Source organism: Mustela lutreola, chromosome X, assembly GCF_030435805.1.
Source record: "Mustela lutreola isolate mMusLut2 chromosome X, mMusLut2.pri, whole genome shotgun sequence".
NCBI classification, from domain to species: Eukaryota; Metazoa; Chordata; class Mammalia; order Carnivora; family Mustelidae; genus Mustela; species Mustela lutreola.
The window spans coordinates 59,093,439-59,119,148 of NC_081308.1; the positions used below are offsets into that span (position 1 = coordinate 59,093,439).

The 25,710-nt window shown below is 37.7% G+C and overlaps 1 protein-coding gene across 3 annotated transcripts in view; it reads left to right on the forward strand.

Annotated features, from left to right (window-relative positions):
* The window catches only part of LOC131821769 (hephaestin), a 145,025-nt gene extending 130,460 nt beyond the window's left edge, over positions 1-14,565 (forward strand). For all 3 annotated transcript variants that reach the window (XM_059158072.1, XM_059158073.1, XM_059158074.1), the window contains exons 16-21: positions 2,535-2,641; positions 3,927-4,152; positions 6,735-6,874; positions 7,758-7,920; positions 10,863-10,907; positions 13,492-14,565. In XM_059158072.1, the coding sequence (XP_059014055.1) occupies positions 2,535-2,641; positions 3,927-4,152; positions 6,735-6,874; positions 7,758-7,920; positions 10,863-10,907; positions 13,492-13,724 (914 nt within the window). In that variant the 3' untranslated portion in view covers positions 13,725-14,565. The remainder of the gene's footprint in view (positions 1-2,534; positions 2,642-3,926; positions 4,153-6,734; positions 6,875-7,757; positions 7,921-10,862; positions 10,908-13,491) is intronic.
* The last annotated feature ends 11,145 nt before the right edge of the window (positions 14,566-25,710 follow it).

Here is a 25,710-nt window from a genome sequence, read left to right on the forward strand (position 1 = left end):
TGAAAAGTGGCAGCTCTTTCTGGGTCGAGTGGAGCAGCAATGGTTCCTTCTGCATAAGGGAGCCATAACAGAACTGGCTAGTTTTGGCAGTTCAGCAAAAGCAGCTCCTTGTGTTGAGGATCAGTGCATTAGTGGCTTCTACTTTGGGAGAACACAGAGGTGGTGGCTCCTAGTGGGGGAATGGGACATAAATGGCTCCTTCTTGGGGGGTTGGAGCTGTTGGTGTCTCCTTCTGGGGGAACAGTGCCTGTGGCCTTTGGGTGGGGAATTAAAGCAGTTTCTTCCTGGTGGGATATACGGAGCACTACAAATCCTTCTGGGGTGGCACAGAGAAAAGCAATGGTTTCTTCTCCTGGAAAATGCAACACTGATGGTTCTTTCCACAGAGGCAATGAGCAGAAGACAGCAGTTTTTGTTGTGAGTGTGGGGCATGGAATGGTAGCAGCTTCTTGTTGGGAGGATGCTGTGTTGGTATCTTCCTCTAAGGCAGTATAGCAGCAGCGGCTCCTTCCCTGAGGAAACACAGCAGCAATGACTCCTTGTGAAGCTGGAGGCAAATAACCTATGACTCATTGGGTAGAGGGAAGACTGACAGTGGCTCCTTAGTAGCTCCTTCTTGGAGGGCAAGATAAGCTTTGAGGGGGCAGATATTGTGTTGGGGCAAAGTAGTTAGGATTCTTGCTTATGGAAGTGGCAGAAGGGCATGGCCCGCAGGCAACACAGTCACTGCTGCTAGTGCCAAGAAAGACTCTCTGGTGGTGGTGATGAGGTATGCTGTGGTTCACCTTCCTTTCTTTTTCCCCATGTGTGTCCTTCCTTGGTACTAGCTGCACCAGACAGGTATGATATAGGTAAGATACTTCTTACAATTTTTTGCCATGTTCAGGTTTTTGCCCTGCTGGATTGGTACAATTTCTTCATTATATTCTTTTTTTTTAATTTTTTATTTTTTATAAACATATATTTTTATCCCCAGGGGTACAGGTCTGTGAATTACCAGGTTTACACACTTCACAGCACTCAGCTCTCAGAGATATTTTTGTGGGTATATAGTTGTTTATTCCTTATTTTCCTTATTTTTGTTGTTATTGTGGGAAGAAGTGAGCTTTAAAACCTCCTTAGTCTACCAATTTGCTGACATCTATCCTGTATAATTGAATTTGTATAAAATACTAAAAATGGGCAAATCCACAGAGACATAAAGTAGGTTAGTGGTTGTCTGGGTCTTGGGAGAGTGGGTGATTAGAGAATAATGGCTAAAAAGTGAAGATAATTTTTTTAATGGTAAGAATCTTTCAAAAACTGATTGTGGTGATATTATAAAATCCTATGAATATACTAAAGATTATAGAATTGTACACTTTAAATGAACGAGTTATAGATATGCAAATTATATCTCAATGAAACTGTTATAAAAATTAATATGACATCAGTTAGAAGATGGATTGGAGAGGAGAAAACTTGGAGGCAGATAAACATGTTAGGGGGTTTTGTAATAGTCCATTTGAGAAAATAATGGTATATACTATGACAGTACTATTGGGAAATGGAAGGAGGATAACATGGCAATACAATGTATTGTAGAGTTATAATCAATAGAACTTACTATTGGTTGCATGTGGAGTGTGTAAAGGTGGGAAGACAAGACTAAAGTTTTGAATCTGGGTAAGTAAGAGGGTTTTGTTCTTATTCCTAGATACTGGAAGCATAGATTAAGTAAACACGTTAGTTTTTCAAAGGAAGGGGGTGAATTCAGGACAATTTTAGTTTTTTATGTATTGTTAGGACCATCTTTAAACAATGTCCAGTATCTAATTTAAAAATTTCAGATTAATGTCAAGAGAGGTTTGGCTAAGTATTTATGAGTAACCAGTAAATAGATGATAATTGACACCAGAAGTTAGCTAAAAGCTTCCATAGAGAAAATATTGAGAAAGGAAGAAGGGGACTAGAGACAGAGCCTTGTGGGAAACAGCTGAATATAAGAAGCAGCAGTAGTTAACAGGTTAACTAAGGAGAACAAAGCAGAGACAAAAAAGGAAGGAGTATATTATAAACAGAACAGTATCAGAACTGCTTTACCAGAGGATTGGACATAAGCTTTTTTTTTTTTTTAAGATTTTATTTAGTTATTTGACAGAGAGAGATCACAAGTAAGCAGAGAGGCAGGCAGAGAGAGAGGAAGGGAAGCAGACTCCCTGCTGAGCAGAGAGCCCAATGCGGGACTCAATCCCAGGACCCTGAGATCCTGACCTGAGCTAAAGGCAGCGGCTTAACCCACTGAGCCACCCAGGCACCCAGACATGAGCTTTTAAAGATAAGGATAGTAAGAGAGAGACTAAGGGTGTCTCAGGAGGGAGAAAAACAAAGTCACAAAAATAAAATGGAAACTGGTACAGAAATAATAGAAAAAAAAAAAAAAAAAGATCTTAATAGTCCTGAGACTCACCCACCACAGCTTCTTGGGGGACCTGAGAGTTGGAGGAAAAAAAAAATAATGTGGCCCAACTGGCAATCCTTATTACCCTTCCTAGGTGAGGTTCTCACTTACCAATGGAACATCCCAGAAAGATCTGGCCCAGGGCCCAATGATTCTGCTTGTGTTTCCTGGATCTATTATTCTGCAGTGGATCCCATCAAGGTAAAGACAATATTGGTTTCCTGGAGGTGAGTTTCATAAATGGGTAGAGCCCAGCTCTGAAATAATGGAATCCAGAGTTTGAGGAAAATTCCTCAAATATGAGGCTTATTTTAATAGATAGAAGGAGAGATGAAGAGAATAGGTAGCACCACATATTTGTCCTAAGGTGTTTTTTTTTTTTTTCCTTTGTTTCTTTTTCTTTTCTTTTCTTTCTTTTTTTTTTTTTTTTTGGATCATAAAGTCTATATACCTAGGATCTAGGATTGTTGTCAAGGGATTCAAATTTTAGCCCCAAATTAGGTTCACTGTTGCCTTTAGGGTGACTTTAGATGAGTCATTATCTTCCTGTTTCCTCATCTGGAAAATGAGTTTGTCTATCTAGCCAACCGTTCATAGTCAGCTGAGAGCAATCACTTATTGAGAGACATTTTAAGTATTTGGTGCTTTGGGTGATTAAAAATGTAAGGATATAGATAGCTCAATACATAGATAGATATAGATCTACTATCTATCGATCTATCTATTAAGGATATCTATCTATAGATATCTATCTATAGATATCTAAGATATCCTTAGATATCTAAGGATATATATCGATTTACAGATATATATCTGTAGATCAATAGATAGATATATCTATATATAGATAGATAAAGATAGATAAAGATCTATCTATAAAGATATAGATATCTATATCTATAGATAGTAGATCTTTATCTAGATAGATAGATAGATAGATAGATAGGTAGATAGCAGCTCCTTAAAAGCCATATGAAAGAAAATGCTATGGGGGTCCATGAGAGAGTGATTACTTCTGCTTGGAGGAGGAGATAATGAAAGGGAACCTGGAGAAGGCACCACAATGGAAAGTGTATATAATTTAAACCTTGAAATCTAAATAGAAGTATTCATAATTTAAGGTGTATGGCAGAGAAGAGGGCATTACAGGAAAAAAAAAAAGATTGAAAAAGAAAGCATAAGGAAAAATACTGGATAGTAAAAGTGCCTTGTGGGTTTGGTGATCAATGGATAGACCAGCCTAGCTAAAGTATTGTCCCAAGATGATTCTGAGAATGAATTAAGGTACATATCAGGGGTGCTTATAAATGTAAGACATTATGATAAAGTGCTGAACACAGTAGAACTGGACGTCAGTCTTGCACCCTGTAGAGCACTGCTACCCAGGAACCCCAGGAACAAATCCGTTTTTTTTGTTTTGTTTTGTTTTGTTTTGTTTTTTTGTTGTTGTTGTTTTTTACTGTCACTTCCTTTTTTCCCTTCTCAGGACATGTATAGTGGCCTGATTGGACCCTTGACCATCTGCCAAAAGGGCACCCTGGAACCTTATGGAGGCCGGAATGACATGGACAGAGAATTTGCCTTGCTATTCTTGATCTTTGATGAGAACCAGTCTTGGTATCTGGAGGAGAATATAGCAGCCCATGGGCCCCAGGAGCCAGGCCATGTTAACCTACAAGATGAGACTTTTCTGGAGAGCAATAAAATGCATGGTCTGTAGAAAAGAACCTATCCCTCTTCCAAAGAACTCCTGACTAGTTGCATGCAGGTATAAGATAGGCCCATCACTACCTAAGGGAGCATAACTCTTGAAAGGATGGGGAGGATTATAGGAAGGTGTTAAGTGGACAGATTAGAAGAACTGTCTCCTACTATTGTGCATTTATATACACAAAGTGGATAAGCAGTCCACACTAGATCAGGTGCCCATAAAGCAAGAGCCTGAGAGACACCATAAAGTTGTAGTGGCACCAGCATATTTTAACACACTAGAAAAAGAAGATGGAAATTTATGACCCTCAATATACGTGGTGAAGTGGCTGCATTAGGACCCCTTTGCTTCAAAATCATGGGTTTAGTTTCTCAATATTATCTTATTTCTTTGCCGCTCTGGATCTGGGATCTACTTTGTCAATAGATTCCAATATACATGGATGAAAGACAGTTTGTCTTTTAGTCTACTTTCAAAACAAAGTTTCAATGTACAGATCGAAGAATTGGAGAAGAGATCCTTAGAGTATAGAGTGCTGGATTCATACTGCATACAATGAAGAGCTTTTCGATGTTTGGGTGAATTTTGGAAGGAAATTGTACATCCAAGCCTTCCTTTGTTTCAGAGATCTGTGTATCATTTCACAAACAAGAGAAAATCTCAGAGTGAACATTTAAATACATTGAAATGTATGAAGTAATTTCTCACCATCCTTTCTAGTGCAGCATTTCTTTGACCTGACTTGAGGATAAGGTGCAGCTTTGATAGTGAATCCAATAGAACTCAAAATTAGTATCTCATTGTCACATGGATTTTAGCTATTTACCCTTGATAGAGATATAAGTGATTCACATTAGAATAGAGGAGTCACAAAATGAACAAGGTGAACTTTTTAGCTTTTGTCAAATCAGAAAAAATAATTTACCCAGGAGAAAAGGGGAATTATAACTTGTTAGTGTCCATTTGTTTGATTAATCCCCATTTCTATCTATTTACATTTTCATTCATTTAAACTCTTCAGGTATCAGTCCATCTGCTTATTTATCAGGTACTTGTTGAGCTCTTTATGAATGCTGGTACTAGAGATAAGAAGATAATTTGGGGGTCTGAGGGAAAATAAATAATATATTCTTCCCTTCTCTTCCACATTCCTGAAGCAGTTAAAATTGAAAAAAAAAAAAAGAAGAAGATAGGGATTCTTAAGATCAAGTGTGAGTCTATTAAAAAGGCTAATTGGAAAACTAAATTTATTTCTGAAACTAAATGACTTGTTAATACCACCTCTTCAGTTGATAAATCTCCAACCCTGGCATTGACATAAATAAACAACAATACCTTTCCCTTTGCAGGGGCAGGATTTTCTCTATAATGGAATAGTAAATTCATTTGCATTCTTTTCTGAGGTCAGACTGATTCAAGAGACAGAAGATTCAAGAGACAGAAGATTCAGAGGGGGTGGAGTTGATCATTTTAATTTCTTTTTTCACATTCACAATTAGTTGGGGTAAAAACAGAGACAGACTATAAATTCTCCTTCCATTATTTCCCCTCTTATAATGTACAGTAAAAATTACTTCCCCTCCATGAGAACACAAGGGGTACAGAAATGTGTCCTGGACATAGTCCTGACAATGGGAGTCAACATGGCTATGGGTAATTTGTTGTCTTTAGAGCATAGTATATAGCCTGGGAAGAAACAGATAATGAGGCCCATGCATTAATATCATTATTAAGTCTAAGAACATGACAAAGTCTTGTTATTTAGCATATATTATAGGTTCAGGTGTCTCCTGGGTGCTCTGAAGAATGCAAGGAAACTATATTAGTATAGTACATATATTCATTTCCTGCTTACAAGGAGCCTATTTTCTAGTTGGGGATATAAGCTTCCACAAATTAAAAGATGGAGTTTCTGGTGAGTTCCAAATAGTGGTACAAACAATATTGTAGGGGTTCAGAGGTAGAAGGAGGTGAAACGAATGAGAAGTGCTAGAAGAAGTAGATCAAGAAAGTGTACTTGGATAAGGTGAAATTCTGACTGGGATTTGAAAAGATGGATGAAAGAAGGCAGTATTTCTAGGGGTAAAGATCAGAAACATGAGCAAGGACACAAAGAACATGCATATGGGAATATATGGGGGTTAGTGAATAAAACACCCTAATTGGAATAAATGTTTTAGATCAGAGATGAGCAGGGGGAGGTGGTTTAGGCTGATATTTTGAAGGACCTTGTTGGCTGAACTAAGGAGCTGTGGTCTTCATCTTTTAGGCAGGAGAGAGCTATTATAGTATTTTAAGCAGTAGAATGACATGGTCAGATTAGTCATTTAGAAAGATCACTCCAATAAGACCAATGTGTAAAATGAACTGAAAGGAAACAAATAGAATAGAGATTACAGAAGTTAAGAAGCTATTGCCGTGGGTGTTATGCACAAATAATGAATCATGGAACATTATATCAAAAACTAATGATGTGCTATATTAAAAAGAAGCTATTGCTATCATCAGTCATGATAGGGATTTGCCCTAAGGCAGTGGCAATGGGAAATGAAAATGAGAGAAATGAGACTTTCTTTTTTACAGCCATTAATGGAAAGCTCTACAGCAACCTCAGGGGTCTTACCATGTACCAAGGAGAACGAGTGGCCTGGTACATGCTGGCCATGGGCCAAGATATTGACCTACACACAGTCCACTTCCATGCAGAGAGCTTCTTATATCGGGTGAGTGAGAAAAACACTGAGTACCTCAAGAATGATTAGAGGAATGCTTTGTTAGTCATTGAGGAAGAAGGGAATAACTTGTTAAGGAGCAAGATATTAGTTGAAAGAGGAGAGGTCTTGTACATGGAGAATTGAGCTGGGAATTCTAGTTTGGCTGTATATTCCAGGATCAGTCACTTCCCTCTAGTCCTTAGCTTTCCCTTCTAGTATAGAAGAAATGAGTAGCTTGTTTATGGTATAAATAGGTTGTAGAAATCAATGTAATTGGATATCAGACAAGGGCTAGAGAGATAGTGAACAGTGGTCCTACGAGCAAGAAATTTCAGAGTGATATCTCAAAATCTATGAAAGTTCTTAATCCATTTTTAAAAGAACTTCAATTCAGGAACTACATGAAACAACATGCAGGTTTTGAAAGAAAAGGAGATTTTGCCCTAAGGAAAGGGGGCAGTGTTGAAGACACTGGTATAGAATTAAAGATAAAGAAGTGTGACGAAGGTGATAGCATAGAGAGGAAATTAAATTGAGTTCAGTTTCTGAAGGAAATATGTGGTTCCTTCCTGGGAGTCAATGCTTAAGCCAAATTCCCCAGTCTGCTGAAAAGTATGGAGATACAGTTTAGCCCACAGAGGAAGCTGGAATTTTTTTTTACTTTGTGACACTTTAAGAAAAAGGAAGAGAGGGCCTTCTCTGTTGATTCAATTTGTGTGGGTAGGCTTATTGGGAAGATGGATAAGTTGGACTCTTTAAGCTGCGCTCTGATCTATGAATTTTGGAGCCCCATGTCCCTGATTGGGACATCCAAGCTTTTTAGCTCCCATAAGCTCTGAGATTCTATCTTTACCCTTCATTTCCTCTTACCCACCTCCAATCTTTATTGTAGAATGGAGAGAGCTACCGGGCAGATGTGGTGGATCTGTTCCCAGGAACCTTTGAGGTTGTGGAGATGGTAGCCAGCAACCCCGGGACATGGCTGATGCACTGTCATGTTTCTGATCATGTCCATGCTGGTATGGAGACCCTCTTTACTGTCTTGTCCCAAAGAGGTAAGCTCTAACTTCCCAAGATTGGAAGTCTTGGGAAGACTAGAAATCCCTTGCACCTGTCTTTCTGATCCTGGAAGAACCAGGACTTAAGACAAAACATGCCCCTCTCAAGTGTTCTCTCAACTAATATTGCTCATTCTCCATTGTCCCCTTGTTCCTGCATCCTCCTGATTACTTTGACACCTATTGCTTTCACATTGGTTGACCCAGCCTGAAACTTGTTAGGCTCAAAGCATTGATGCTTACCATAGATATGTTTCCTTTGAAATACATTTCATTTGAATATAAATTTATTATTTTAAGGGTCATTAGAGGTGCTATTTCAAGAAATCTTGCAACTAAGTCCTTAAAGAAGAAGAAATAATTCTAATAGTCACCTCTTAATTGATTTGTGGGGCTTGTGAAAAATTTCTTTCTGTCTTGGAACAATTTGGTCTAAAGCTAGATGGAGATATTGGCCATCGATTACAGTTTACCCCAAAAGAGATGCTACCAAGAATGAAAAAAAAAAAAAAAAAAAGTTTTGTCTTATATTTTTATATGGAGAGTGAATTGCTGGGGTAATTTCTTTACCAAACAATTGTTGTTCATCACCAAGAATATAGAAGTTTAGGCTGCCATGGACTTTGTGTCTTTGAGTCATTAACTGCTTAAGAGCCTCTTGACCTGAGTCTATGATTTCCATCCATTGGCTCTCTGTCAGTGGAAACAGAAAGTTTGAACATGTCTTTGGGCATTCAAACAAGCTTAGGAAACCAGGGTAGAGAACACAACTCTGCTATTTACCCCCAGGGAAAGAGAAATTGTCCATTATGATAGCCTGTATCTTGGACAAGTTTTATTCTCTAGTAAACCATAGTGTTAAAATGTGGCTTCAACTCTAGTACTACTACTTCTACTCCTACTCTAGTACTATTCTTTACTACCGAGATAGGTCCACAGAATTCTTTGTTGTATTTTATCAGTCCTTAGAACCAAAGTCAAGTGATGAATTTATGTTTCATCAAGATGTTATAGGCTCAGGGCACCTGAATGGCTCAGTCAGTTAAGTGTTTCCTTTGGCTCACGTGTGATCCCAAGGACCCAGGATCAAGCCCCATATGGGGTTCCCTGCTCATCATGGAGTTTGCTTTTCCTTCTCCCTCTTTCTCTTTCCCCTCACTCATCATTTCTCTCTCTCAAATTAATAAATGAAATCCTTCTAAAAAGGTGCTATAGATTGAAGACAACAGGTTTTATCTGTCTATGGTGAGTTATCCAAAATCTGGACCATTTAATAGACAACAGACTATCACAATACATATCGCCAATGACTAAGGTTAGTTCATATTCTCTGACAATAAGCCAGCCCATAAAGTTCACCTATTTGCTTATTTGTTTGTTTATACCTCACGATAGTCTAATTCAATATTGCTCCAACTGCATATGTGATAACTGGCCAGCTATAGTTGAAGACAGATAGGGAAGAAAGGACTAATTGTTGAAACAATGTTCCTAATGAGGAAACAGGGGATGAACACTGGAGCTAGAATGAAAAATTAGACTGGAGTAAGTTTTTGTTTGTTTACTAAAAGGAGAGGGAAAAAAAAAAAAAAGAAAATGACCAATGTCTTGTGAGAAAGAATACTTACGTTTTATGATCTCTGCTTCATTTGTGAGAAAGGAGAAAGAGTCATCTGCTGAGTGTGAAATGTGGTTGGTAAGATAAGGAACTTCAAGAGAGTGGACTAAGGTTTTAAATAACCATTCTGAGAGAAGGGAAAACAAAGTTAACTCTGAATGATGGAAAATAAATTGGTTATTGGCAGGCATCACTGAGGGTCTAAAGTTGGACACAAAGAATACTGGTGTTTACAATTACCTGATTTTACTCCACCAGTATTCAGCAAAGTCAGACAAAATACAGGGAAAACATAGTTACTGTGTTTTTTGGTAGATAATTATAGTACTTCTGGTTAATTAGTAGTTGAAGTGATAGACCATAAAGTATAGATAGACCAGGAAAGGGAGGGGAGACAGGATGAAGCTAATAGTTTTGGGGGGGAAATGGAAGAATCTAGGAGCTAGAGATCTTTATGAAGTAAGGATACCAGGCTAAATGGAAAAAGTAGCATTCAAACGCTGAAACAGGAGGATGTTATTAGATTTTATATTTCTGAGATGAAGCAGTTCCAAATAACAAGTCCCATGTGACCATGGAAGGTGTTGATAGATAAGAGTAGATGTAAAATTTGGAGTTAAAAGTCCAGAAACTGTGAAAAACTTGAGTGGTGAATGGTGGGAACTGAGGAAGAGGAAGACTGAGCCAGGTACCAAATTTATTCCATGAATGAAAATAACTACCAAGTAACAGTGACAAAAAATGATTGTGAGTTTTCTAGACAAATAATATAAGCTTTAAACAAGATTTTATATATATATATATATATATATATATATATATATATATATATATATATATATATATCTCACAAAAAAAGGAGGGACAATTATCTCAAAGCAGTATTGAGAGGATATAAAGGAAACATAGTTCTCAGAGAAGATCTCAGCCTCATTAAAGCCAGAAGAGGAAGCAGTGTCCCGAGAAGAGTTTGGATATGTTGGAATGTGCTTTTGACTAAGAGCAGAAATTTCCTGAAAGGAGTTTGAAAGGGTGACAAAATAAGAATGTGGATGGGAAGTACCAATAAATATGTACATAATAGCAGAGGAGTAACTTTCCTTTTGGACTCCTAAGCCCATGTTTTTGCTTATATTTTTGTCACTACTCAAAATCAAATCCATATACCAATACTGACTTTGACCATAAGGTAGTTAATTCCAGGTGCCTTCATTTTGCTCAGAATACCACAGAGAAATTCCTCTAACCAATGCCAATGCCCACAGCAAACCTGTGGATTAGTAAGAATAATAAAACTAACTAATTTCTTTTTGTTTTCCAGAACACATAAGCACTATTACCACCATTACCAAAGAGACTGGAAACGGTAAGAATAACAAATAAACCGGATAGTTACATGTAGTACGTACTTGGTGTAGTGCCCCTGGAAGATGAGATTCACTGACCAAAAGGTGGACTACAATACTAGCGAGAAGCATTATGAGATTTATATAACATTTCAAAAGCCAGGAACCTAAGGTTCAACTTCTTTAAGCAGATTTATTATCTCTGGCCCCCACTCCCAACTTCCTAAGTTGAGGAAAACAGCCTCATCTCCAGTTGAAGGTTATCTTAGCTTCCCACCTAATGTGTGAGGGGAAAGAAAATTCAGGGTTTCTCTGGGTTGGACATGAAGAAGCTATGACAGACTTAACGTACTCATATAAACAGTACGAAACTAGTACAAATACCATCATACAGTCTGCTACAGTCTGCCTCAGCCATTTTTATTTTTGTATCTATGGAATACCAAATTGTTGACTCTCCGGAACCAGCCATTTCTGCCCCCCCCCCCAAAAAAAGTGGAAGTTCTTGTCCTACCTAAACTAGGTCCAGATAGTTCTTTCACTCTCTCCCACACCATTTGAACCTGGACTTTTTTCAGTCCAGACTCAGAAAGTTATGAGCGCTAGTAAGAATGTTAGAGATCATCAGTTTAGTTTGGCGATTTTTTTCAATTATGTTTGGAAAAGTCCTAATAATCTCCCTAAGTAACTTATAAACTGTCAACCAGGGAACTATGGTATGTCCTAGTGTGATTGGGGTAAGGTAAAATGAGGCTGAGAGAATGGAATGTCATATATATATATATATATTTTTTTTGTGTGTGTGTGTGTGTGTATTTGTATATGTACATATATATTTGTGTGTATATACATATTTTATGTGTATATTTGGATATACATAATTCATACTTCTATGTACATATATATTTATAAGTCCTTCTTAGAAAGGTTCCACAATTGGAAAAAAAAAAACTTCAAAAACTGTAATTGTGTACCAATAATTGTGTACATAAGAAACTGAGATGGAAGGTAATTTGTCCAAGGTCACAAGAGGAGTTAAGTGGTAAAATATAAACTCAGAACTAGGATGTTTTCCAGTTTTCATTTGAACTCATTATATTTCATCTTCTCTCCATTCTTTAAGAATGTTCATTCATCTGTTTATATATTTATCAAACATCTACTAAGTTCCAGGGACACTAAATCTAGTAAGACATATTCACTGCTCTCCAGGAGATTTGTGTCTAGATATGAAATGAGACACAAAAACAATAATTGCACTGTTAGTATACATTGTTAAAAAAGGAGGGGGGCAAAAATAACAACTATTCTTTATTGTGCATTTGCTATCTTCCAGGTTCAATGCTAAATATCTTATAAATATTAATTTACTTTAATCTCAAAAGAAACCTCTGAGCTAAGAAGTATGGTTCTTTTTTAAAACTTTTTATTTATTTGACAGACAGAGATCACAAGTAGGCAGAGAGGCAGGCAGAGAGAGAGAGAGAGAGAGAGAGAGAGAGAGAGGAGGGGGAAGCAGACTCCCCACTGAGCAGAGAACCCGAATAGGGACTCGATCCCAGGACCCTGGGATCATGACCTGAGTCAAAGGCAGAGGATTTAACCCACTGAGCCACCAGGTGCCCTGCTAAGTATGGTTCTTATCACCATTTTATAAAGCAGAAGACTGAAGTCCAGAAGTGAGGAAGATTAATTCACTTGGCCCAGGCAAGTAAATCACGGGCATACAAACAGGAAGGATACTTTGGGAACACAAGAAAGGACCATTAACTGTCCAGCTAAATTGAAGATGGCTTTTCAGAGACCTGTAATATTTAAGAGGGGTATAGAAAGATGAAGAGGGAGAAGGGGTGTTAAGAAAGTCTTGGGAGCCTGAAAGAGTGTCACTTACTCTGGGAAACAAAGAATGAGTTATTGTAGCTAAGAGTAGAAGGTAAAACTTAAAAAAAGAGGCAAGTTAGAGCTTGACTGTGAGAGTTGGAATGCCTGGCTTAATTCTGAATTTTATTCTGTGGGTTAATTAGAGATCAGCAAAAGTCTGTATACCAAGAACTAAGACAATAAGATTATTTCACCTGGAAAGATCAATGTGACATCAGTATTATCATGGCTCAAAAAGGTGAGAGACCAGACAGCACAGTGGCAAGTAGCTGTCATGGTCCAATAGTCAAACTGAGCATTGATAAGCTAGATGATTGAGTCATACTGCCTCCCTGAAGATTCTACTCATTGCCCCCACTTCTATCCTCTGGAAACATGCAAACCAAATCCAATTACCTCCATTATTATTATTTTTACATCACGAGCCTTTATATATTTGGAGAAATATATCAAGGCCCTTTCTACTCCGAGTTTTAGATCTTTCTATGGAGGGTTTGGGATCTCAGTGATTCCTAAGGGCTTTCTCAGCTGTGACATCATGTCACACAAATTCTTTGTGGCCTATAAATCTGTCTTCATCAGCTGGTCTTTTAGGGATAGTAGCAGTTCTTCTGTCCAGTTTTGTTGGAGTTATTTCTTCTTTCCCAGGCATTGACTGCAAATGGTGCCCCATTGGAATACTCTCCAACTCAGGGTTCCTATTTTTCTCTTATTCCATTTCAGAAAAAATCCTCAGAGACATTGGAGAAGGAAATGTGAGGATGCTGGGCATGAAGATCCCTGTAAAGAATATTGAGATACTGGCTTCTGTTTTAATTGGTATGAATGTCATTCTCCTGCTCATTGCTCTGGCTCTTAGTGGTGTGGTCTGGTACCAGTATCGTCAAAGAAAGCTACGACGCAACAGAAGGTCCATCCTGGATGACAGCTTCAAGCTTCTGTCCCTCAAGCAGTAACACTGAATCCTGCAATGATACATCCTGAATGCAGTCCCAGAAGGCCATGTTCTAGTAACTGACCCTACTGTCAAAGGGACATGGGAGGTAGAGGAGCAGAGGATGGAATCAAAATCATCTGGCATTTCTTCACTTATTTATTTACATGGAAGTTATGTACTTTCTCTTTATTTTTTTTTCTCCACATGGGCAGCTGGGGCAATGAATTTCCCTTGTATCTTATATCACAAATTTCAACAGCTGGTATATATCAACCACTGACACTTGGAAGATCTGGAAATTCCCAATAACTGATTCTTCTTACAAAGTAGATACCAAGGGTAAAACTCATTGATTAAGTTTCTGTTACTTTTCATGGTCTAGGCAAGTTCACTCTGATCAAGGCTAAGTAAGCTGCAAAGATAATCCACTTCTAAACTAAGGACTAAGAAAATAGGCATACTGAAAAATGGGTGGGGTGGTATTTGAAGATAAAAATTTTATTTTGATTTTCCTTAAGAATAAAAACTATTTTGGGTAGATAGAATATTGTTGCTATTAGTACCTGCAACCCCTGGTGCCAGAAGTTCCTCAGGAAGTCCTCCAAGTTTCTGGCACAGTTACAATAAAGGCGATGTTGGGTGTCCTTTCCCTATTTTAGGCAACAAATCCTGTACATCCAAGTACTTGATGGAAGGCTATAAGAGTGAACACAGTGATTTTAATGATCCCTGTGGTCTCTGGGTGTTTGTGACTGTGATGGAAACAGAACTCACTGGGAGAGTATAATATGGATTTGATTACCCTGTTTGTGGAGTTTGCATGTTTGTGTTTTGGAAATGAAAAAGCTGTCTTAATCAGAGTGGTTGGTACCATCTTTTAACCCATAAGTACCAAAATACTTTTTAATTCTAAAAATATTATCCAGAGGGAAATAGGGGGCTTAAACCTGTCCACTGGGCAGGGAGAGGTGATCACAGATCTCATTGACTCCTTTGAAATTGGGGGTATAAGAGGTCTATTTGTAATTTGGGGAGCTTTTTAATAGGAGAGGATCCTTCTCTCTGGTACCTTTGAGCAATATTCCTTTGTCACCTATAAGTTCAAGCCTCTCTGAAACCTTGGTCAGATACCACAGACAGACAAGATATAAAGCATGGATGAGATAAGATGACCCGACCTCACTATAATATCCTTAATACCATTTTACATGACAAGTGGAGAACAGAAGACATAGAGGCAGAATGAAGATAATAACTGAAATAGGCAGTGCTTTACACTTTACAAATCACCTAATACCTGATTGTATTTGACTTGTTTTAGTTCTATAAAGGTGATATATGTTTTATATATGAATAAAGAAAAGATCAGATGGAGTAATTTTACCCAAGGTCATTTAGCTAGAAATTGAGCAAAGATTCATGTCTTAATTTGTTTGACTCCAAATACCTGGTTTCATTCGGTATATAATAGAAACTTTGATTGACTGCAACTTTTCCTGTCTTCTCAGGCAACCCGTCTGCCTAGTTAGGTACCCTTTGCAGATCAAATGTAGAAACCCACAAGACTGGTACTCAGTTGCCATATAACATGGAAGGTTGAAGAATAAAACACTGTCTAAAACCTATTATTCATTTTGGCTTACAGTAGTCAATGGCTTTCTGGAGACCTTCACGGGAAACAACAGACACATAACAGGGGAAGGAAGTGATGTAAAGTTTAAGTTGTTAGTTATAAAATCAAATGGTAGAGTATTTAAGCCATTGCTTAATCAATATATTTAACAACAAAAATTTTTGCCCTATTGTTCACGTGGAAGATATGGAAAACCCAGTGCATACTGGGGACTCTATAGTTAATAACTATGATTTGCATGCAACTGGGTGTTCGTTAGCTTGGTCATCATCATGAATATGAGACAAGGAGAAGTATGTGGAATTGGGGAACATTTCTTCTGGATGTGAAACTGTGCTTCAGATCAGGAAATGTAAACCTAAGCCCAAAAGGGATGTATTTTTATGGTGGGTTTTCTCCCAGTGGGGATGTAGATGTTTTTGACAACTAAGTGACACTTCTGTTCACTCAGTTGATCAAGCCAGAAATCCCGGAAGTTAACATATTGGTGATTCTTGTCTGTTTTGTCTCCTAAATTACTATAAATGATTCATTTGTTTCTATTTTTTCTACTACCACACCAGTATAAAAAAAATCTTTTTTTAAAGATTTTGTTTATTTATTTATCAGAGAGAGAGAGAGAAAGAGAGCACAAGCAGGCAGAGAGATGGGCAGAGGCAGAGAGAGAAGCAGGTTTCCCATTGAGCAAGGAGCCTGATGCGGGACTCGATTCCATGACCCTGGGATCATGACCTGAGCCAAAGGCAGTGGCTTAACCAACTGAGACACCCAGGCACCCCCCCTAAAAAAAATCTTTTACCTGGACTGTACTGGTAGCCTCCTGATCACTCTCCTTGCATTGAACCTAGCCCCTTACATTTGGTTCTTCATGAAGAAAAGTGATGTTTTAAAAACATAAGTTAAGGGGGCGCCTGGGTGGCTCAGTGGATTATAGCCTCTGCCTTTGGCTCAGGTCATGATCTCAGGGTCCTGGGATCGAGCCCTATGTCGGGCTTTCTGCTCAGCAGGGAGCCTGCTTCCCTTCCTGTCTCTCTGCCTGCCTCTCTGCAGACTTGTGATTTCTCTCTGTCAAATGAATAAATAAAAAAAAATCTTAAAAAAAAAAAAAAACATAAGTTAAGGATGAGGGGCAAGATGGTGGAGAAGTAGGAGACCCTATTTCAACCAGTCTCCTCTAGCAGAACACCAATGAAATCAGCCTGAGATGTAGGATTATACACTGCTGGATCTCTACGGGGGCAGAAGACACCAGTGGAGAGGTAAAGCAGAATGGGAATGCTTGGAATGATATCAGATGATAAGCAGAAGGGGGAGGGAGCCACCAGAAGCGACACATTGGAAAGTAATACACCAATACATAAGTGCCCTGTGATTGGGCACCAGCATTAACTTGGAGTCTGGTTAAAAGCATTCAAAAAGAGCAAAAAACTTAAGGGGCAGCTGGTAGAATTGGCTGGTAATGGGCACAGGCCTAAGCCCACATTCCCAGGACTGCCACTGCCAGTGACCACCCATGCAGGAGAAAGTACAGTGGAGCCTCCAGTTCCTGGTCCCTGAGCACCTGGCTGTGCACTCACTGCTTGCACCACCACTAGGCTGGACAAGCTCCCACCTGCAAGTGAGGGAGTCTGGTGGGTGCTCTCTAGGATCATAGCCTTTTGCGCTATGAGTGCATTATGTGGCCAGGATCTGACCACACTCCCCACCTATGCCTAAGAGAGCTTGGTGTGGATGCTATCTGGCAGTCTCTAGGATTGGCTGAGGGTCTGGATGCTCCCAGACCACACCTGAAGGAACTCAGCGCAATCTCTGGTCAGAATCCTGTGGCAGCAGCCACACCACTGAGTGCACCAGATGGGTTATCCTGGTCCCCAGACAGCAGTCCCAACAAAGGCAGCCACCTGTAGCGGGCTCCCTGGACCAATATCTCTCCCAGCTTTAGTAGCAAGGGGGTGTAGAGACAAGCAGATGCTTCAGGTGACCCCTGAGACAGTGGCTGGGCATGTGCACCAATCTGTGGGAGGTTGTATAGTTCATCAGAGTTTGCAAAGGGGGAATCTATGTGTTCTGGACCACCCAGAAGGGAGCAGACTGAGGTTTCTCTCTGAAGTGAAGGTCTGGATGCAGTTTGCTTTCCATTAAACCTCGAAAAGCCACAAAAAGCCACCAAACCCCCCCCACACACACACACAAAACAAACAACAACAACAACAACAAAACTACAGAGAACAAAGGCCTGAAGAACTGGTTTCCACAGAACCCAATCCCTTGATAGGAGCAGGACAACTCAACCCAAGCAAGACTAACTGGAAAACAATGTGACAGGCCCCTCCCCTGAAGGCAGCCAAAAGAATGAGGACAACCACCACAGGGTTCCCCTAAAACTGTAAAACTCCAACATCAGGAGAAAACAATATATTAAGCTCCCAGTATTGCCCTAAAACCTGTATATTTCATAGTTACAATTTTTATTTCTAATTCATTCTCATGATTCTTATTCTTTTAATTTCTTTAATCTACCTACTAGAGGTTTAATACAGCATACTCCATAATAACCTTTTAACTTGAACTTTTTTCATACATATAATTGCTTTTCTTTTTCTTTCCTTTTTTTCCTTTTTTCTTTTAAAAAAATACATATAGATATAAGTTTCATGGTAATCCTTTTTCCCTATTCAATACTACCCCTGTATACAAACCAGTTTTAATCTCCCTTTATCTCTGAAAAGTTGAGTCTGTTAACAAAGATAACAATATACACCCAGAAAGAACCAAAATGAACTTCCTCACCCACATCGAGGATTTATAAACACTTTCCCATCTTTTTCTTCTGTCAGTGTTTCTATGTATTTGTTCTTGTTCTGGTATACATAAATCTTATTCTTGGGGTTCATCCTGACTGGGTTTTATTTTTCTTGTCATTTACTTTGGTTGATCTTCTTGCTTGTCTGTTTTTGTTTATATACCACATAAATCTTAATTCTGGGGCTCATTCTACCTGGTTTTCCCTCTCTATCTCTCTCTTTTCTTTCTCATTCTCTCTCTTTTTCTTTTTTTTTTCTTTCTTTTTGGTGGGGACTTCCAATTGTTCCAAAGCACCAAAAAGACTAGGAGGAGGACACCCAAGAGAGGAAAAAATAAGATACTGTGCCCTCTCCCACAGAACTATTTGGATATGGACATAAACAGTATGTCATAAAAGGAATTCAGGGTAACAATTATCCAGGAAATGGCTAGGTTGGAGAAAACCATTAGTGACAACATAGAATCTTTAAGGGCAGAAGTGAGAGCCACTCAGGCAGAAGTTAAAAATGCTATCAATGAGATCTAATCTAATTTATATACTCTAACAGATAGGGTAACCCAGGAGGAAGATAGAATTAGAGATCTAGAGGACAGACTGATATAGAAAAAGGATCAGAAGGAGGCCTGGAAGAAACAGCTTAGAAGCCATGAAAACAGAATTAGGGAAATAAATGACGCCATGAAATGTTCTAACGTCAGAATTATTGGGATCCCTGAGAGGGTGGAAAAAGAGAGAAGACTAAAAAATATAGTTTAATATATTCTGGATGTAAATTTTCCCAGTCTGGGGAATGGAACAAGTGTTCATGTCCTAGAGGCAGAAAGAAGACCCTCCAAGATCCTAGAATCTAGAAAGTCCTCAAGGCACTTAATTGTGAAACTGACAAATCATTATTTTAGACAAGAGCTTCTGAGGGCAGCTATGGGGAAGAATTTCCTTAAATACAGAGGAAAATCCATCAGAATAACATCAGAGCTGTCCAAATAAACCTGGCAAGCCAGAAGGGCTGGAAAAACATACTGAGGACCCTAAAAGAGAAGAACATGCAGCCAAGAATACTTTATCCACCAAGGTAGACATTCAAAATGTATGGTGAGATAAAGAGCTTCCAAGACCAGCAAGGTTTGAAAGAGTATGTGACCACCAAGCTGTCTACAGGAAATATTAATGGGGGTTCTATAAAAGAATAAGGAGTGACATAGAGCAGAAATTTACAGAGACAATCTATAGAAACAAAGACTCCACAGGTATGGCTTCAATAAAAACATATCTTTCAATAATCAGTCTGAACGTGAATGGCCTAAATGCTCCCATAATATAGAACACAGTTGCAGATTGGATAAAAAAATAGGACCTGTCCATATGCTGTCTACAAGAGAGCCATTTGCAACCTAAAGATACGTGCAGACTGAAAGTGAAGGAATGAATACCATCTTTCATACCAATAGGACGCAAAAGAAAGATGGTATAGAAATTCTTATATCAGATAAATTAGATTTTAAATTAAAGACTGTAGTCAGAGATACAGAAGGACATTACATCATTCTTAAAAGGTGGAGAAATTTAAATCCCATTTTAGTAAGTATTCCCTCTTATATTATACAACTTTAATGAAATTCTTACTTGTATGCCATCCAGGCTGTCCCTAAAACCTATGAAAATTAAAATGTGTTCCATTTCTGTTGGAAAAAAATTAAAGGCATATCCACCAAGAAGATCTAACAATTCTAAATATTTATGCCCCCAACATGGGAGCAGCCAACTACATAAGCCACCTGTTAATTAAAATAGTCATATTGATATGAATACATTAATTGTAGGGGATCTTAACACACCACTCTCAGTAATAGACAGATCATCCAAGCAGAAAATCAATAAAGAACAAGAGCTTTGAATGACACATGGGACCAGATGGACCTCATAGATATATACAGGACATTCCACCCTAAAACAACAGAATACTCATTCTTTTCAAGTGCACATGGAACTTTCTCCAGAATAGACCACATACTGGGTCAAAAATCAGGGCTCAATTGATACCAAAAGACTGAGATTATTCCCTGCATATTCTCAGACCACAGTGTTTTGAAACTGAAACTCAACCACAAGAAAAAGTTTGGGTGGAATTCAAACACTTGGAAGTGAAAGACTACCCTGCTTAGTAACATTTGGATCAAGTAGAAAATCAAAAAAGAACTCAAACATTCATAGAAATCAATGAGAACGAAGACACATCAGTCCAAAACCTACGGGATATGGCAAATGTGGTCTTAAGGCGGATGTACATAGCCATCCAAGCCTCACTCAAAAAAAAAAAAAAAAAAAAAAAAAAAAAAAAAAAGTGAAAAATCTAGAATACATCAGCTCTCTTCACACCATAAAGAACTGGAAAATCCACAACAAATTTAGCCAACCCACACATAAAAAGGGAAATAATCAAGTTTATAGCAGAGATCAATGAGATAGAATCTAGAGATAAAGTAGAACACATCAACGAAACTAGAAGCTGGTTTTTTGAAAGAATCAATAAGATTGATAAATCACTGGCCAAACTAATCCAAAGGAAAAGAGAGAGAATCCAAATTAATAAAATTATAAATGAAAGGGAAGATACTATGACTAACACCAAGGAAATAGAAAAAATCATCAGAAATTATTACCAACAGTTATATGCCAATAAGTTAAGCAACCTAGAAGAAATAGATGCATTCCTGGGAGCCTATAAATTTCCAAAACTGAATCAGGAGGAAATTGACAACCTGAATAGACTAATATCTAATAACATGGTTGAAACAGTGATCAAAAACCTCCCAAAAAAGAGCCCAGGACCTAAAAGATTCCCTGGAGAATTCTACCAAACATCCAAAGAATAAATAATGCCTATTTCCCTGAAGCTGTTTCAAAAAATAGAATCAGAAGAGAAATGTCCAGTATCTTTTTATGAAGCCAGCATTACCCCAATCCCCAAACCATGAGAAGACCCACCAAAAAGTAGAATTTCAGACCAATATCCATGCTGAATATGGATGCCAATATTCTCAACAAGATCCTAGCTAATAAGATCCAACAGAACATTAAAGAAATTATCCACCATGCTCAGGTGGGATTTATTCATGGGAGGCAAGTGTGTTTCAACATTGGCAAATCAATCAATGTCATAGAACAAATCAATAAGAGGAAAGAGAAGAACCACATGGTCCTCTCAATTGATACAACATCTGTTCCTGATTAAAATGCTTCAAAGTATAGGGATAGAGAGAACATTCCTTAACTTCATAAAATCTATCTATGAAAAACCCACAGCGAATATCATCTTCAATGGTGAAAAGCTAACAGCCTTTCCTTTAAGATCAGGAACACAACAAGGATGCCCACTCTCACCACTGTTGTTCAACATAGTACAAGAAGTTCTAGCAACAGCAATCAGACAAAAAAAAAAAAAAAAAGAGTAAAGAAAAGAAAATATATTCAAATTGGCAAAGAAGAAGTCAAACTCTCTTCACAGATGACATGATACTTTACCTGGAAAACCCAAAATATTCCACCCTCAAATTACTAGAACTCATACAGCAAGTCAGTAATGTGGCAGGATACAAAATTGATGCACAGAAATCAGTTGCTTTACTATACACTAACAATGTATTCATAGAAAGAGAAATTAGAGAATCAATACCATTTACAATAGCACCAAAAACCATAAGATACTTTAGAATAAACCTAACCAAAGAGGTACAGGATCTATACTGTAGAAACTATGGAACACTTATGAAAGAAACTGGAGACACAAAAAAAATGAAAAACATTCCATACTCATGGATTGAAAAAATAAACATTGTTAAAATGTCTATGTGTTCAGAGAAAACTACACTTTCGATGCCATCCTGATCAAAATAGCACCAGCATTTCTCAAATTGCTGGAACAAACAATCCTATAATTTGTATGGAACTGGAAAAGACCCAAATCATTAAGGAAATTTTGGAAAAAAAAAAAAAAAAGAAAACAAAGCTAAGGAAATGTTGAAAAAGAAAAACAAAACTGGGGGCATCATGTTGCCTTATTTCAAGTTATGTTACAAAACTGTGATCATCAAGAGAGCATGGTACAGACACAAAATCAGACATATTAATCAATGGACCATAAGAGAGAGCCCAGATATGGACCCCCAACTTTATGGTCAAATAAGAAGAAAAAATATATAATGGAAAAAGACAGTCTCTTCAATAAGTGAAGTTGGAGAAAATGGAGAGTTACATACAGAAGACAAACCCAAACATTCTCTTACACCATACACAAAGATAAACTCAAAATGGATGAAATACCTCACTGTAAAACCTCCATCAAAATCCTAGAGGAGAACATAGCACTAACTACTTTGACATCAGCCACAGGAACTTCTTTCAAGACATGTCTCCAAAATGCAAGGGTAATAAACAAAAATGAAAATGAACTTTTGGGACTTCATCAAGATCAAAAGCTTCTACATAGCAAAGGAAACAGTCAAGAAACAAAGAAGCAACCCACAGAATGGGAGAAGATATTTGCAAATGACACTACAGATAAAGGGCTGATAACCAAGATCTATAAAGAACTTCTCAAACTTAACACCCAAAAAACAAACAAACAAAAAAAAAAAGTGAAAAATGGGCAGAAGATATGAACAGACATTTCTCCAAAGAACACATACAAATGGCTAACAGACACAAGAAAAAATGCTCATCGTCATTAGCCATCAGGGAAATTCAAATCAAAACCGCATTGAGATACCATCTTATACCAGTAAAAATAACAAAAATTCACAAGGCAAGAAACAACAAATGTTGGAGAGGCTGTAGAGGAAGAGGAACCCTCTTACACTGTTGGTAAGAATGCAAGTTGGTAAAGCCGCTTTGGAAAACAGGGTGGAGATTCCTCAAAATGTTAAAAATAGAGCTACCCTATGACCCAACAATTGCACTATTGAGTATTTAGCTCAACAATACAAATGTAGTGAAAGAAGGGCCACATGCACCCCAATGTTTATAGCAACAATCTCCAAAATATCCAAACTCGGGAAAGAGCTGAGATGCCCTTCAAATGAATAAAGAAGATGTGGTCTGTGTATACAATGGAATATTACTCAGCCATCAGAAAGGATGAATATCCAACTTTTGCATCAACATGGATGGGACTGGAGGAGATATGCTAAGTGAAATAAGTCAAGCAGAGAAAGTCAATTAAATGGTTTCATTTATTTGTTGTACATAAGAATAGCATGGAGGACATTAGGAGAAGGAAGGGAAAAATGATGGGATGGGGAATCAGAGGGGGAGATGAGCGATGAGAGACTATGGACTCCGGGAAACAAACTGAGCATTTTAGAAGGGAGGGGGTTAGGGGATGGGTTAGCCTGGCGATGGGTATTAATAAGGTCACATATTGCATGGAGCACTCAGTGTTATACACAAAAAATAAATCATGGAACACTACATCAAAAACTAATGATGTACTGTACAATGACTAACATTACATAATAAAAAATAAATAAAAGTACAGTTAAAAATAAATAAATAACATAAAATGTCCAAAGGGAAACAACATATTACTTATAGAGGAACATTGACTTGAATGACAAAGGATTTCTATCTGACACTTTTGAGGTCAGAAAGAAGTAACATGACATTTTCAATGCTGAAAAAGAGAACTGTAAGTCACAAATCAAATTATCAATGAAACTGTCCTTTAAGGCTGAAGTGGCATTAAAGACATCCTCAGACAATGAAAATTAACAGAATTTGTTGCTAACTGACCCACCCTTAAAATATGGCTAAAAGAAAGTTGTTCAACCAGAAAAGACAACTGATGAAAGAAACAATCTTAGAACATCAGAAGGGGAAAAAGAAAAATAGAAAATGCAAAATAAGGGTAAAAGCAGATATAAAATATATGAATAATACAATAAATCAGAAGAATCTGACATTTACATATAACACTTCAACAAGAGAAGTGGAATACACACTTATCCACATAACCATAGAACATTCATCAAGATAGATGATATAGTGGAAACACCAAGTCTAAAATGATCGAAATTATTCATTGTGTTTGCTCTGAGCACAGTGGAACCAAATTAAAAATTAATAACTGAAAGACTACAGGAAAATATTCAAACACAGGAATCAATAAATACATTTCTAAATAATTAATAAATTTAGAAAACATCTCAAGGTGAATTTAAAAATATGGACTTGATTAAAATTAAAAACAAAATATATCAAAATGTGTGGAATGCAACTATGGCAGTGTTGAGAGGGAAACTTAAAGAACTAAAATGCATCAGGAAAGATAAAAGGGGCACGTGGATGGCTCAGTCAGTTAAGCATCAGACTCTTGGTTTCAGCTCAGGTCATGATCTCAGGGCCATGAGATCAAGCCCCAGTACTGGGCTCCAGGCTCAGTGGGGTGTCTGCTTCTCTTTCTTTCTCCCTCTCCCTCTGGCCCTCCTGAACTTGTGTTCTCTCTAAATAAATTTTAAATTTTTTTTAAAAAAGAAAAAATGTTCTTAAGTTGATAAAAATAAATTCTTACATAAAGGGATTATAAATAGAAGATAAAGTAAATCCAAAGCAAACAAAATAAAGGAAAACATAAAGATCAGAGCAGAAAAATAAAACTAAAAACATAAAAACAATAAGAAAATAAAAATGTGTTCTTTAAAAAAGGCAATAAAATATAAAACTAAAATTGAAACCCTGGGGATCAGATACAGACATAGATTGGGGGTTGGATTTATAGTAACCAGTATTTAGACTTCAGTGGACCATATTCTTACTTGCAGCAGTACTCAAGCAGAGATTCTGTCCAACAGCTCTACTCATCTGCAGAGCCAAGAGGTGACCCTGTCTGTCCAGTGAGCTTAGTTGGCAGTTCTGCCTGAATTAGGTGTCTATCATACTGACCATGGAACTTACTTTAATGCCCCACCTGAGTAGGAAAGCAAACTTACAGCCCTACCCAACTGCTGTGCATAGCCTTCGGTTCATGCTTAGCCAGAAAATGGGGGAAGTTGAGGAGTCTATTCTTATACCCCCATTCAAGCAGGGAAACAAGATAACAGCCTTGCCCATTTGGTTTTTATTTTTATTTTATTTTAATATATTTTTTATTTTTTATTTTTATTTTTATGTTAATACAAGTATAGTTAACATAATGCTGTGTTAGTTTGAGGTGCACAATAATGATTCAACAGTTCAATATGTCATCCAGTGCTCATCATGACAAACACACTCCTTAATCCCCATCACCTATTTCACCTATCCCACCCACCTCATCTCTGGTAACCATCAGTTTGTTCTCAGTAGGGAAGAGTCTATTTCTGCATTTGTCTCTCTTCCTTTTTTATTTTCTTTGCTCTTTGTATCATTTCTTAAATGCCATAAATGAGTGAAATCATATGGTATTTGCTTCAAGAGACACATCTAGAAAGAAGTTGCTACAGCTGGTGTCAGAGACATTCCTGCATGTGCTCTCTTCTTAAATTTTTATGGTTTCAGTCTCGCACTGGGTCTTTAATAACACTTTGAGTTTGT